Source organism: Zingiber officinale, chromosome 10B (assembly GCF_018446385.1).
Source record: "Zingiber officinale cultivar Zhangliang chromosome 10B, Zo_v1.1, whole genome shotgun sequence".
Taxonomy (NCBI): domain Eukaryota; kingdom Viridiplantae; phylum Streptophyta; class Magnoliopsida; order Zingiberales; family Zingiberaceae; genus Zingiber; species Zingiber officinale.
The window spans coordinates 3,576,022-3,591,194 of NC_056005.1; the positions used below are offsets into that span (position 1 = coordinate 3,576,022).

General features: G+C 39.1%; 3 protein-coding genes across 3 annotated transcripts; all 3 read right to left on the reverse strand.

The window, feature by feature from the left end:
* Positions 1–639: 639 nt before the first annotated feature.
* LOC122030386 (E3 ubiquitin-protein ligase makorin-like) lies at positions 640–5,994 on the reverse strand. The gene is made up of 5 exons (XM_042589592.1): positions 5,984–5,994; positions 4,014–4,101; positions 3,135–3,910; positions 2,103–2,172; positions 640–900 (listed from the first exon to the last, which is right to left on the reverse strand). The coding sequence occupies exons 1-5, from the start codon at positions 5,992–5,994 to the stop codon at positions 640–642; spliced, it is 1,206 nt and encodes a 401-aa protein (XP_042445526.1).
* Positions 3,187–9,209, reverse strand: LOC122030099 (tonoplast dicarboxylate transporter-like). The gene is made up of 6 exons (XM_042589256.1): positions 9,075–9,209; positions 7,469–8,513; positions 7,300–7,395; positions 6,718–7,228; positions 4,014–6,619; positions 3,187–3,910 (listed from the first exon to the last, which is right to left on the reverse strand). The coding sequence occupies exons 2-5, from the start codon at positions 8,423–8,425 to the stop codon at positions 6,585–6,587; spliced, it is 1,599 nt and encodes a 532-aa protein (XP_042445190.1). The 5' UTR covers positions 8,426–8,513; positions 9,075–9,209; the 3' UTR covers positions 3,187–3,910; positions 4,014–6,584.
* Positions 8,876–13,302, reverse strand: LOC122030098 (glycerophosphodiester phosphodiesterase GDPDL4-like). Its single transcript, XM_042589255.1, has 9 exons — positions 13,113–13,302; positions 12,278–12,571; positions 11,895–12,010; positions 11,294–11,795; positions 10,665–10,703; positions 10,260–10,547; positions 10,026–10,165; positions 9,411–9,894; positions 8,876–9,333 (listed from the first exon to the last, which is right to left on the reverse strand). Exons 1-9 carry the CDS (start codon positions 13,213–13,215, stop codon positions 9,038–9,040), a joined length of 2,262 nt encoding a protein of 753 aa, XP_042445189.1. The 5' UTR covers positions 13,216–13,302; the 3' UTR covers positions 8,876–9,037.
* Positions 13,303–15,173: the final 1,871 nt, after the last annotated feature.

Genomic DNA, 15,173 nt, shown 5'->3' on the forward strand with positions numbered 1-15,173 from the left:
GATTTATCTAGTGACCAACATAAAACTTCCATAGAACTATACCGATCATCTCAAAGATAATCAAAACACCCCATATATGCCAACATCTACTATTAGTGATTATCATTAATTTATTAGATGGATAATTAACGTGGTAATTATGCCATATATTCTAAGAAATTTAAGCACAATGACACCAACAATTAAAGGTGAACGGAAATAAAATATTAGGCATGAACATGTTGGAAGCAACCAAACATATTTTTATGTATTAGATTAAGTGTATGCCATGTAGCAATGCTTAGTTGGTAAACGGCAAGCAATCTAACAAAGGTCCTGTGCACTGAAAAAGTACACAAGAATTACAAATAATCATGTATAATCGGAGATTATAAAGCATATAATTATCACTACATGACATGAAAATACATCCCAGCCACAAGCTTTTTATAGCAGCGCAGAGGTGAAGTAATTCTCACATCTAAATTCTTTTTCAGAGTGTGCTGATTGTTGCGAAACAAGGCATATAGCAGCACATCATAAATCATCCAGGAATAGCTATTGCTCAAAATAGGTAACAAATGGGGTGCCACTGGATTTGAACATGAACTCATGGACAAACCCTACTCCGTGACTAAACACGAAGGATGCACAATGGGGCTAAATATCTTCATCACTTGTTCCTTCTTCATCCATGTGCATAAGAAAGAAACTCATTGCTAATAAATCGCCAAGATCATCATCATTAGCTAGATCCTCCAATTCCTCATCAAGATCTAACATGGAAGCAAGGTTAGCTAACTCATAGTTTGCGACAAGTCGGTCCACTTCCTCCACTAGTTGTCTAGACCTGTATGGACGAGGCCTATCTCTGTTAGATCTATCAGGATTCCGCCTACTTGCATTTGGTCGAATAGTATGCTGAAAAAGTGAATACCTATAAGCCCAATTTAATCATAGTTGGAAAAAAAATCAGAATACATAATCATTCAACAATTTGCTTGCCACTAAATAAATTTCTGGTCTTGCGTAAGGAACATAAAAGAAATGCAAGATATAAAGTAAATGATGATGAATCTTCATGTTAATATGTTCCAACATAGAAAAAAATCTCATCAGTGCACCTGATTAACTAATCTAACATCTGACATGCAATGGAAATATATGTAAGAGTAGCTACATAGAATTTTCAGTTGTTCGTATGTAAGTAGGAATGACACTCCTAATGTTAAATTAGAATTTATCAGCAACAATTAGTAGTTATGCAAGAATTTTCAGTTTGCTAATAGAAATGGTATTGCAGCAAGAGCCAAAAATACCATGTGTTCAAATATAAATGTATTAGGCCGATCCATTCCTTAACTGGAGAAGTGGTCAGCCAATCAAATTTAAAAAATGATACCAAAAAGTAAAATGTTAGAAATAAAAACAACTCTGAATGTGGTATTTAATATCTTAGTTTGGTTTAACAAATCAAAACTCAAGCATAAAAGACAGATTGTTGTCCTCAAACCCATGGTGGTATATGAACCAAAGTCACCAAACCAACTCAAACACTGACACTGACATCCAAAGCTACAAAACATCACAACGGGAGCAAGATGCAGGATAAGGACAGGATGAACATCACAACAGTATTGTGCATAAAAGCTTAGGCTGATCAACTTTACATTGAGTATCCGTAGACAACATATATTGAGTTTTGCATCATGTTTTAAAAAAATTATGTGTTTACCCTGAAAATTTTAGATTCTAAAAGGTCTTTAAACAATAAGAATTCATAGTTTTGCATGTACAGATTTGCAATTTTGAAAAAAAAAATGTATACCTAAGACATGATCCAACAACTTAGAAAACTCTCAATAAGTCATTAATCATCATTCTGCAGACTTGATTGCACATTGCTTTCCATCTTTGTTTACTAAACATAGAATTCACAAGTTTACTAAGCTTTCTGTTGTAAAATGTGTTGACCTTTTTTTGTATGCAATGAATTGCAAACATGGGATCACAGAAAAAACACCAAGAAGTTCCACGCTTTGTTGGGAACAAATAATTTTGAAGATAACAAAAGCAATCCATTGAACACTAATGTGAGAGAAAATATAATCAAGGGTTATTACCTTGTAGAAGCAGATAGCTCCAAAGGGGCAAGTTCCATTTCCAAAATCAAAATATTTGCAGTCAATTGACCTGCCAAAGGAAGAGCATAAATATACGACAGTTTCCACAGTTAGGCTAATCAGACTCATTTGTGGTTGTATAATGAGATTTGCAAAGGAAATGTAACTAACAATGGTACAAAAACAATGGAGAAATTTTAAAAGAAATTAATTAAGCAGAAGTAAGAATAATAAAGCTCCTTCTAAGGCAAAGTTCTATTGCTATTTTTTCCAAAAATAAAATGGAAACTAATGATGTAGACAGCAACTTTCAACAGAGTTAGAAAAAAGTATAGTCAAGAGGTTAAAGGGCAAGTAACCTAACAAGGAACTCAAGGTTGATTTGCATAAAACAAGGCCTGCTTATTTTTAGGAACTTGGGAAACACTGGACAAAATTCCAAATTGACTCCTACAAATTAACTTCAAGGTCACGGACAAAAATATTAAGCAAACGAGAAAACTCCCATAACTTTGTTAAGCTCAAGCACTTGGCTAATGCTCTTAAACTCAATTTAAACCTAACCCACTCATCTAACCCTATAGCCCACAACTATAATATGGAACTAAACAAGGGTGCCGTAGAATACAGAGTAACTGTTAGTAGTTCAGATCTATAACTAGAGTAGAGTAGGTTTTGTTGACAATAATTGGGAATATTCCAAAATTATCTTTTATCAATGATATGGCAAGGTAGATTTTGAGGTTATGAGTCTATGAACTAACTTTAACTAGAAAATTTTGCTACGGATGTTTCCACATAAGAATAGAATATTAAGCTAAGATGAATTTCAGAAACATGTTCTTCTATCATTCACTTACTTTTAAAATCCTATGCAGTGAAAACAAGGGAACTTACAGGACTATTAAGAAAAGAAAAACGGAACTCCAGCATAAAAGCTTGAAAATTATGATATTCATGAACAAAAAATGCCCAACCAATGCAAATAAGAATGAAATTGAACATGCATGCAGATAAATCAAATTGGCATACTTGAGTTTCCTTTTGTAGTTATCAATAATCTCTTGTTTTTCTTCACTTGTGGAGAACCATGTTGTGCTGGGAATGACAAAATATGAATGCTGCCTGCAAACAGGGCAGGCTCTTAATGCAGTATTCAAATCAATGCCAGAAGACGGAGAGTTACTACGCCAATTCCGAATGCATTCAATGCAGAATGGATGGTCACACTCTGGTAATATTCCAAACTTCCGCTGAGTAATTGTGGGTTTAGAGAGTACCCGTTCTAAGCAAATACTGCATTCTATTTCCTTACTGTACTTCAAAGTTTCAAGAACCTCCTTGTTTCTCTGGCAAGACTCTATGTGTTTGTCTCTTTCTTCTTGTCGAAATGGATGCAAGCAATGTTTACCACAAATAGAACACAACTCTCCATGAATACGATGACAATTTTCACCATGAGGACAACTACCAACATGGTTAAAGGAACAGAGTGGTAGATCAGATGGCCTGCTATGAGCAGAAACATGGATATCCACATTAGAACTAATCGCCTGGTTTTGCGCACCTTCGTGAGGTGTATGAGATTGGCTCGAAGTTGCCAAAACAGTTGGAATAGTAAAAGCTTGACTGGTGTCTCGATTCCTTAAATCTCTTGATGGAAAAGCATCTTGAGAAGAACTTGATTCTATTTGAGAGCAAGATTCTGAGGATACTGCTACAGAAGTTTCATGTCCAGAAACTATGACATGGTTATATCTACAACTAGGGCCATAGTTGCAGAGCCCCTTTTGATAAAAGGTACATACCTGCAATCACAAACACAGAGAAAAGGATTATATCATTGCACTAAACACCTTACGACCAGAAATTAGACGGAAAACATAGGAATAAACTATTGCGATAACTTACTTTGTTAGGTTGATGCCTCCAGTCATGTGAAAAATTGCAACTCTCTCCCTTCAAGCATGTTCCACGTGCAAAGTACTTGCAAAAAACCCTGTGTTCAAGAAAGAACAAAAATACACCATTTGTATTTACAACAGTGCTGAGGTGTTAGTAAGCAAACTTATGACATGATGCTTCTTACATATAGAAAGAAACATAATTAACTAGGATATAATAATCACAATACACCAATAATAAAGAGCATCTGTCAAGCATATGTTACAATCGCAGCATCCACTGATTGTCTACCCTAATTCTTCAAAGCTTAAAAATAGACATGGAAAACCACAACACCACATGCCTGAGAAATAGCTACAGTTAACCAACAATGTGAAAATCAAGTACAAATCACTATGGAGGATTAAAATGAAACACTAGTTCCAAATTCTATATTGAACTTCACAGCCCACTATGACTAGTAGAAGGTTCCTTCCTGCAACTGGCTAGGATTCCCATAATGTAACCCCCAATCAGCAATATTGCAAATGGTTAAACATTAATATACATATAAATAAAGAAATCTAAGTTCCCTAGTTATTGACACTATGAGATCAACTAAAATCTAACATAAAACTGCTACGTTTTAAAATTGGTAATTTTCTATAGCCTTACACTTAGACTATGTCAACTATCACTCTGCTTTAGAACTTTATAAGTAGAAGCTAATCATGCTTTATGAATCAGAAAAATTGGAAGACTTCCAGGGTCAAAAATTGACAAGTATTCAACCCATTTACTTATGTTAAATGGTAATAATAATTCCAATGAGTATGCTGAAACAATGTTGTGATAGCTTGCCAATATGAGTAGGAAAATTTTCATACTGGCGTCAGTTGGTGTCTGATAAACTAGACCAAATGATGGTTGGACATTGATGTAAATGGATGCTCAGAGGTAGGAGCATGCCAGTATCGTGCACCTTTGTTGGTATTGACAATAGCTCCCTTGTATAGCTGAACGCTGGCTAGATGACTAGTTATGATGTCCACCAAACAACAAACTTTAATCTTTACGAGAGGAGCCCCCTATCCCATCAAGTCATAGCTAATCCCGAAGTAACCAATTGACTAACATATTATAACAATGGATCAATCCAAAAGAGGCTTGCAGGAAGGAACTCAATATTGTAGCAAACTCCCTGATTCAGACATAATCTTAACTCCTTTCACCAACTTAAAACATCAAAATAGTAAAAGGCTCCTGCTTTATGCCGGTGCCATTCCTGGATTTCTCTCCTAGTAAAGGGTGGAGAAAGAGTCCCGTGTCAGGTTTATCCCAAACCTAGAAGTTATTTAATCCCACAAAGATGCAGACCTTAACAAAGTTTGACTCGACAACCTTCTGATTCCCATCTCCATTATCATCCTCCTTTCCTACTTATGGTTTGAAATATGCTGTGCCTCTTAACGGTTAAATTCCTGCAATAACTATTAGATTGCAACTTGTAGAAAATACACAATGCCCATCGTATAATAAGGAAAATCAACTTAGTAGGCTTAGTTTTTCACAAGAAACTACAATATCAATCAAATTGGGAGCATCGAACGATTTCACCTGGAAAAGCTCCTATCCCACAAAGACGAACATTTCATGCAAAAAAAAAAAAATGTATGGTCCACATATCATGCCACGAACATTCGGGACACCAAACCAAACACCCTAGAAATTTCAAGAAAGCTAGCAACATCATCTGATCACCCTCCAAAATCAAAGCAAATAGCCAGATACCTAACCCTAAATATTCTACAAAGAACAAAAACATGATTGTATTCTTTTCTCAGCGAGGCGCAGACCCATCTAATCCAAGGGGAAAAAAAAGTAGAACACTTCGAAGACGCATCAAAGAACAAAAAAGAGAAAATGATGAAGAAAGGTTGACAGCCACAATATTTCGATTGAATACGATCATAGGCGCGAAAGGGAAACGGCATCACCTTCTCGGCATCGCTGGAAGAGCAGAGAACGCGATCGGAATTGAGAAAGTATGAAGTGGGAGATGGTTTACTAAATTTACTTATTAGGGTTCGAGGCGATCCAGGAAATTACCCTCCTCTTTAATAATAATTACGAAACTATCGGCAGACCGCAACGGTTGTCAGTCCATCGTGTAATTAATGTCTCAGCCAAGGGTAAATAGACTGGTGAGGTGGTCGGCTTAAAAGACCTGGGATTATGGTGTACCAACGATGATCTGGGTAGAAGAAATACCACGCTAATGGACGTGGTCCCCGGTTGTGTTTGTGCGGAAGATAAGTTGGGTATGTTTTGGGGTTCCTGTGTTGGAGAGAAGACAGAGGCGAGCGGAAGGGATTGACTCATTGACTGCAAGGACTTGTATTTTAGGAAAGGCTTAATTTTGCCTTTCCATCCTGTGAACGGATAAAACAGACTGTATAAATATTTAAAATGGTTTTATATAAAAATGATGCCTTAAAAACATGAACTGATTACTGATATTAGACACGGAATTCCAACTTCCCAACAAAGAAAAGCAATTGCAGGAAAATCTCTGTTCTTCGCTGAGACATCGATTGATTATGGTTGCTTGTTTGTCTTGAAAACAAATGCTCCTGCTTTCATCAAACAAAAAAAAAAAATTAGACATCTGGAAATCAAGCAAGCTACGTAATTAAATCAGTGAAGGATGGAGAAGAGAAGCCGCCTTCACCTAGCGTCGGCATCAGCAACGACAAAGCCACAACGCCGGCGATCTTCAACGCCGCGCCCGCCTTGATCATGTCTTCGATCCTGATGCGCCCCGTCGCGAACCCCACCACGTTCGGCGGTGTGCTTGTCGGCAGCAGGAACGAGAACTGAGCCCCGATGGCCCCCGGCACCATCAGCAGCAGAGGGTGCACCCTCATGGTCTTAGCCAGCTCCACCAGTAGCGGGAGCACCAGCGTGGTGGTGGCGTTGTTGGACGTGAACTCCGTGATGGCAGCGCTGATCAGGCACGCCACCGGCGTGATGGCCAAGTAGGGAGCGCCTTTCAGGAAGTCAAGGCCGGCTGAGAGGACGTCGGTAAGGCCGCTGGTCCTCACGCCGCTGGCGATCGCGAACCCGGCGCCGAGGAGGAGGATGATGTTCCATGGAAGCTTCTTGCACTTGCTCCAGTCCATCAGCATTTCTCCCTGGTTCTTTTTGCTCGGAATTATGAACAAGAAGGTTGCCATCAGCACCTGTTGTTGAACTATTGTTGTTAATTAAACGCTCTCAATTTCAAACTTTCTCAATAAACTAGGCTTCTTACGCTGACAGTGCCATCCCCAACATGGCCATGGAAGAGGGAGCCCCATCCTGGAACATCATTGGTTATTCTCCTTGTCATCCATAACACAACAAGCAACTGCAGAAAAACATAGTCAGAGAAATTTAATTTCACTCTTTTTAATCAACTAATTAATCTAATCAGAACATACGCCGAATATTAGCAGAATCATCCTCTCAGCAAAAGCCATAGGACCTAACAATTCAAGCTCCCTCCTCAGATGATTCCTGTCCAGGTAAGCCGACAGTTCCTTGTCTGAATTCTTGGAGCAGTAGAGGAAACAGAGGATGCTCAACAAGACGAAGAACATAAACAGAGCCAGCGGGAATCCGAAGAAGAGCCATGTGCTGAAGCTGATCTGCTCTGCCTCAGGGAAGTAGCTCTCCCACATTCCGGCCAAGATGAGGTTTACTCCCGTGCCGGTCAAGGTTGCCATTCCTCCGATGGTAGCAGAGTAGACGACCCCGAGTACCACCGCTTTGCTGAACTGCTTCACCTCCGGGCACGCTTCGTCGCCGTCGGGTAACCGCTGCAGTACTCCAGTGGCCACCGGCATCATCATCAAGGCCGCGGCGGTGTTGTGCATCCACATGCTCATGAAGACAGTGGTGCCGCAGATGCCCAGTAGAAGCAGCTTCGTGTTGAGAGGATCGCCACAGAACAACGAAGTAACATTTAGAGCAACTCGACGGTGGATGTTGTAATGCTCGACGGCCAGAACAATTATGAAGCTTCCGAGCACGAGGGCGATGATGTCGTCCATGTAAAACTTCGCCACCTCGTCGGCAGAAGAAATTCCGAAGATGGGGAAGAGGAAGAGCGGTGCCATGGAGGTGACGGCCATCGGGACGGCCTCTGTCATCCACCACAGGAACACCCACGAGAGCACCGCGAGCATGTTCCGGCACAACGGCCGGCCACCGACATCAACGAAGAAGAAGATTAGCATGCATGATACAGGGCCGGAGACTATGCTGAGGCTCTTCAACGTGAGAACCGAACGGAAACGGTGGTGAAAGCTCGGTGGAGATTGATGGAGAGGAAGAAGTGGAGTCTTCTGCTCATCCACCACCGGAAAGCTCGAGGATTTCAGAGACGATCCAGCCATCGGAAGAAACCCAATTGCGGAAGATTAAAATTAAAGGAATCGGATGTGTTCAATATATAGTTCTCCACCGGATAGATTAACCTAAAGCCTGCCAGATGGTGAGAACTCTATAGTAAGTGAATGCATTTTTAATAAATTTACCAGGATGACGATAATATTAGGATACAAATAAATATTTTCTAATAATTAAAAAATAAATAAATATTTTCTATTAATAATTATTCTATAACAGAAACTTCCTCTATTTACACAAATTTATTGATATGGATGATGAGTCACCAATCCTTGTAGTGATTTCATTATGTACACGCCATGTCAAGAGGTCAAGAAGATATGTATGAATTGTTACTTGATAGATTGGGATTCAATTATTGCTAAGATGATGTCAGTTCATTTGTGACCGGTAATTTTACTTGTTTGAATGAAATTTGTCTAGTTAGAAAAATGCTCTGACCAAAAAATGCATACTAATTTACGGAATACTTTACAAGTAATACATTAGCATGAATAGGAGTTTGAATTTTGAAACCCAACAACAAAGCAAGAATAATTATCATAATATCATGCAAAAAGAATAGCTAGCCTCAGAGAAGCATCAAAATGTAACAAAACTCAGGCAAGGATAGCAGCAGAGAGGATTGTTGCTAACGAGGTGAAGATTGAAGCCATCAGTTGCAGTGCACTTGAAGGTTGCGTAGGAGGAGATGCCGTGACAGCCGAGGGGGCCGGCGCATGCCTTGGGGACACGGGAGGAAGAGGCGGCTCCACCACATCTGAGTCATTGAGGACGGGCATTGGAGCCAGTGCCGGTGGCATTCCTTGTGGGGCAACAAGTTGCAGCAAAGCGCCGCCTTGAACAGGAGACATGAAGCTTGGAGCATTAGTCCCCATGTTCCTACAGGAGTTTCCTGCATAAACAAAGATTCACAATCACATTTCATAACCTGATTGGTATAGAAGAAGGATGTCAAAGAATGCTGCATACTTTTATAACGTGCAGCGGTTGCTGGGAAATCGGTGATGATGCCGTCCACTCTTACCCCCTCGACATAACTATTGATCTCTACGGTTGCGTCGGAGAAGAAGTCCCACGGCTGGGCTACAAATTCGTTGCGAAACACGTACACGTAAACGGCAAGCCCTGCAGCCTGAAACATGGGGACAATGTCTGTTGGCTTCGTTATGAACTGAGCCGATTCAGGGTAAACGGATTGCCTGTCGATGGCCACAGCATCAGCGAACTTCTTAATATCAGCTAATGTCGAAGAATCTGCGCCGCGAATGGACTCGTCCACTTGGTAGACCAGCGTGTAGTTGGTTTTCTCTTGGAATTCTATGAGAACCGAGCTGTTAGTAGACATGATCATAACTTGAAGAGCAGTCTGATTGTCGTATCCCGCAACTTGTAAGGCAGAGATGACAGCATCAATCACGCCATAGCCTAATTGTTCGACCATAAATGCTGCATGCTGCAGACCGACAAGGTAACAAATTTGTTAGATTGAAACGGCAGCTGTACGTAATTCTTCATTCATGCAGGATTTCAAAATCTGATCTTGATTGGTTTAGATTCTGTGTTTTTTTCGATTTTCTCTCTCACCTCTATGTTGATCAGGATTCCAGAAATAGGCTTGCCCTTGGCAAAAGATAGAAAATCAGATAATCTCATGAAGGTTCCGGCATTAGCATACCGTGGATTTCTGACTAAATAATATCTGAGCTCCGGGCTGGAAATTTTGGCTGCAACACACAAAGGAGGAGTATATTATTTTGAATTAGAATCATATAGCATTAAAACAGATATTGATGAATGATCGTGAAGATTAACTCTTACGTTGCAAATTCATTTGAATTTCATCCCATGTGAGATTGAAGGTGAAAATTCCTTGAGTATCTTGAACCTCAGGGATACTGGAAAAGCGATTAGCGAAGGGGGAATTAGTGACTGTAGTATCAGCTACCAGGTCTATAGAACTCATGCATATAGCGATTCCATCTTGTGTAACTTGGATAGGGCAATCAATGAAATTAACACCACCATCCACTGCTTTCTGATAGGCCAAATCAGTACAGTCTGGGTAGTCTCCACTGCCCCCGTTGTGTGAGATAATCAATGGAGTGCCTGAGAACAGGAAAGCAAAAAAAAAGAAAAGAAAGAGTGAAAATACTATAAACTGAATTTAAGTAAAAAAAAAACTTATTTCTAGCTGACTAGCTAGAAACATAATTGCCGGCTTACCATGATTGATAGAACTTATATTTAAATGAGAAAAACAATCTGCAAGGAATGAAATGGCATCAGTAAGATATAAAAGAAAACAAGACTTGTAGTCTGTCCAAAGAGAATATAGCATACAATGTTGATCATATTTAAAAAGATGGTTTAAGTTAATTCAGCAAACATGAGCAGTTCGTTTGAGTCATTGTTTATCTCACAAGAATCTTTATATAGAAAAATAGCAATACTTCAGGATTACAACTATAAATACTAACATACTGTTTCCAGCTTCCATGTTTTTGTAGAAATTGATTACAATGTTCTTCGATAATCTTGACAACTTTAAACAATGATTTTTCGCATGAAGCTAAAACAATTCATCTCCTGCGCAATACTGACATTACGATGGACTAATTAGGCTAACACTATCTATAAATATATACCTAAAAATCAAATATGGAATCTTGTACTAATTGATTAAAGCTGTTCATTTTAAGACATGAATTTTTTTTCTGAATTTACAATTCGATAAGTGAATTTAGTTCCAATAAAGCAGGCAACAAGCAATCCAATCAACAATTGTCAACTTATTCTGAGTAATTCACAGGCGATAAATGCAGAATTTAACGTACACAAAGCAGGAAAGGTACCTCTTGCTTCTGATGGAGTTACAGGAAAATCTGTTACTACTCCATCAACAGAGAAAACACCATTGTCAATGAAAGCAAGGTATTCAGCTAACGGATCATAGCTATAGTTGTAGCTCAAGGTGTGATCGTTTGCAAAATCTGCTGCATAAATTTCCAACCCAGCTCTGTGGGCATCCAAGACAAGGGATGAATAAGGTAGCATATAATTATCAGCTGTTACTGGCCAGATGAAACTCTTTGGAACAAGGATTCCAGAAGCAAATGTCTTGATGAACGTAAGATTATTAAGCAGAGAACCATATGTTTGATCCGTTGATGGTTCAGATATACTTTGGTCAAGAAAACGAAATATTAGTTTTGTATTGCTGCGGCTAAGCATTGGTGCTATCCTGCTCAGGAAAGCCAGCTCTGGAGAGGAAACATAGTCCACAGGAACACGCCTTGACACATCAAGCACATAGGTTGTCATGCTTAAATTATGTTGAGCATAGAAAATATCATGCTGCATAATATGACCATCAAAATTTCAGATCAAAACAACTAAAGCATAGTCACCATCACATGGAAGAGTGCATATGAATGTCTAGAAGCCTTGCCATACCTGTATGTTCAACCATAGGCCAGGGGGGTTGAAATTTCTAGCCACATCCTCAACAGCAAGTATGCCGTAATTGTTAGAGTCAAATGCGTCGCTTCGCGAATAAATTGCCTGTATTACTGCAGGGATATAAGTTAACAACATGATCCAAGATAGAGTTATACTGCAGAAAGCATAATTCTCCAATCTAATACTATTTTTCTACAATCAGACTTTATAATCTCCTTTTGAATGAACAAAGGATATCCTACACTAGAGTGAAAGCCACCATTTACTACATTGTGCAAAATACATGATCAAAACTGCTCCTACTTTCTAAATTCTGAGGATATTCACAGTGATAATGGTTAAATGTGACAAAAATAAGCAAAACCTTTAGCACTTACAAGAAACGTTTGATAGGTCGTTCATGGTATAATCCACAGAAAACCAGCCTGTTGTGTTCACGCCATTGACAAGATAATCGCTTTGCCCGGTCTGATAGAAATATGCAATATTAGTGCAATTATCTAACTTCACATTTGGTATACAAACTCCAACACCGTCTTTGGTCAATTGTACATCACACCACAATATTGTGTCAGATGAACTTGTGAGAGGAACAAAATTGTAGGCATCGGAACTGGAATCAGGAAATAACCCTGAGAAACCTCCCTTAGCTACTATCGCAGGGGCATTACCTGCCACATGGAAATAACTTAGCTTTAGCACATAAACATTCAAAGTTGAAACATAAATGGAATATCTATCCTTGTTCAGGTGTAGAATACTTGGTAAAAGATTCCTCAAAAATGAATATTCAATAGAAGATTGTGATTAAAAAGGATATAAGAACCTAGCCCTATTATTCACTTTGATCTCTAGCAAAAGAAGTTAATCAGAGGAAATACTTGCTCACATTGCAATGAGTAGTAAGAAACTAACCAAAGAACATATAGGATAACAATAAATGAGGTTATTTTACATCTAGAAAAACAAATATTATAAATGAAACTAGATTCCCTTTCCTTGGCAAGAGCCACAAGCTATAGAGAAGGGGAACAGGAAAATCCCTAAACTTTCTCCCATTTGCCCTATTGAAACAAAGCAAGCAGACAATTGCCTCAATGCAAAACGAGGTATAATAGAGTTCCTGAAAACAAAGCAGGGTAGTTTCCGCAGAATTGACAAACATGAACTCGACGGACTGACTTCGGAACTAACGAGAGGTAGAGAGATTACCGGACAATGTCAGCCAAGTGGAGGAATTCTGAGCGATGACAACACCCAGTTGTAGCAAGAGCAGTACTCCAGTGGCAGAGAAAAAACCCTGCACCCTCCCCATTGCCCCCAACAAAAGCCAAGCACCTAAAAAACCTTTTCGCGGAATTAGGAATGCAGAGAGAGAGAGAGATTATCTGTGGCAGCTTCCAATTCCTTCTGCACTTTGTTTATATATAACAACATGGAGAGATATATTTATATATTCAAGATCAAGCATGGTTTGACTTGGAAATTCGTTTACGTGTTTAAATTTCTTTGTTTTGTAGATAACAGCTGTGCATGACCAGAGCTGAAAACTACTGCAACCGCGTTCCCTTCGTTTGTTGAAATGATATTTTATTCTATAAAATCCAACATCTATCATACATGCCAAGCGCACATCATCCAGATCGATGAGAAAGTTCATGCCGTTGCGCACGACATGTTCAGCACTAGTCATAAACTAAGTTTTCCTACAGCAATAAATATTCAACTGAAATCAAAGCAAAGAAGTCTCAAAAAGCAGCCATGTTTCAGCAAGCAATTTATTGTTATTATTTATCAGCGATAAAACTCTTCTAAGCTTTTTTGGGGCAATCGGATTAGCACGGCGTGACAGCCACAGGCCCAAGCTAGATCCTGGCCCAGCTCAGCCTTAGTTAAAACCTAAGCACAAATTAATAGCATGACAAAATTTTACTGTTGAAGGATTTCTCCAAGTTAAGGGCAGGGCTGGGACAGGGACATTCTTGGTCCTTGCCATGGTCTCGTCCCCGCACCACTCGCACCCACGCAACGTTGTCGGGTTTGGATCCCCCAAGCTCCAGCCAGAGCTTCGAGCTCCGAGACCCGTGCATGGCAAGGCAAACCACAGAAGTTGTCATTGCTGCACGGCACCACAAGAACTTTGCTTATTAGGCAAACTAGTTCATCAATGATCAATGTGCATAGAGGAAGTAAAAGTAGACCCAAAAATTGTATCTTCTTGTTGACTGCAACAAGAGCCCTCCGTCATCTTCTTGGGAATACCCTTCCTTTCTTTAATACCTCCATGTTTTTCTCCTATGTGTTTCTTATCCTATAAAATAATCTCAATTACAAGAACTAATTAATCCCCCCTGTTTTAAACAATGTATCTTCTTCCTCTTGTCTACCTCCCTTCTTCTTCTTCATTTTCTCTTCTCCTTGCTCTCCTCTCTGCATGAAGATGGAGGAGAATGTGAAATTGCAATCTCAATGAGAAAGGAGCCTTAGATGAAGAGCTCATGGCATACATGGGAAAGCCAGGCAACAGTTGTTTTTTTTTCTCTTCCTCTTTACTTCTATTGCAGCCTGTTGTTTATGTTTCGATTAATTGGTACAATTAGACATTAGTGTGTAATTAAGCAACATGAATGTCCGTACATTTGGTTGCTTGGGGATCATTGGTTGTAGATGGAAAGAGTAAAATAAATGCAACTGGTTTCCCTTGTATTCTTCTTGATTTGGTTGTGTAATGTACTTGTTTCAGAGGCACAATTTAGCTTCTTCATTATTTTTCAGAAATGCTGATGAGTAAGTTCTCTTCATTTTGGAGGAGTTAGTTAGAATAACAAATGATCATTACAAATGGTGTCTGATAATCAGACCCACAGAAAGCAAGAAATATAGTTTTGAATGAGCTAATAGTGGATCTAAACTAATCTAATCCTAGATTTTAATATTCATATAAAACTCAATTAAACAGTTGTCATTAAGCAGCAGTAGTGGAGTGAGCAAATTAATGACTCTGTTCTTGGGCTGTCTGCTTTGACTTTAGGTGCTTCTAATTTGATGCCTTGTGATTAGTGTTTTGTATTAATAATTCTATTAATAATTGTGTGGTTTAGTGCTCGCTAGAGGAGTATGCATGGAGTTGCTTGGTAGATTCAAGGGGGGAAAAGGTATTTTGATGCTAAATTTTTAAAACATAAGCATTTTAAAACATAAGAAAACACTGGGACCAAGTTAAAGGACCTCGCTTGACTTGATTCAACACACAAGTTAATGGTCAGGCCATGC

What these genes read in the sequence shown, in the direction of transcription:
- LOC122030386 (XM_042589592.1), bottom strand. An exon ending in GGAGGCATCAACCTAACAAA is followed by an intron (nt 3,911 to 4,013) that starts GTAAGTTATCGC and finishes TTGTGATTGCAG; the next exon opens with GTATGTACCTTTTATCAAAA. An exon ending in GAGCTATCTGCTTCTACAAG is followed by an intron (nt 901 to 2,102) that starts GTAATAACCCTT and finishes TCACTTTTTCAG; the next exon opens with CATACTATTCGACCAAATGC.
- LOC122030099 (XM_042589256.1), bottom strand. Translation starts at nt 8,425, where the DNA reads ATGGCTGGATCGTCTCTGAAATCCTCGAGCTTTCCGGTGGTGGATGAG. An exon ending in TTGGGGATGGCACTGTCAGC is followed by an intron (nt 7,229 to 7,299) that starts GTAAGAAGCCTA and finishes GTTCAACAACAG; the next exon opens with GTGCTGATGGCAACCTTCTT. An exon ending in GTTGCTGATGCCGACGCTAG is followed by an intron (nt 6,620 to 6,717) that starts GTGAAGGCGGCT and finishes TGATGAAAGCAG; the next exon opens with GAGCATTTGTTTTCAAGACA.
- LOC122030098 (XM_042589255.1), bottom strand. Translation starts at nt 13,215, where the DNA reads ATGGGGAGGGTGCAGGGTTTTTTCTCTGCCACTGGAGTACTGCTCTTG. An exon ending in CGACCTATCAAACGTTTCTT is followed by an intron (nt 12,011 to 12,277) that starts GTAAGTGCTAAA and finishes ATATCCCTGCAG; the next exon opens with TAATACAGGCAATTTATTCG. An exon ending in AATTCAAATGAATTTGCAAC is followed by an intron (nt 10,166 to 10,259) that starts GTAAGAGTTAAT and finishes TGTGTGTTGCAG; the next exon opens with CCAAAATTTCCAGCCCGGAG.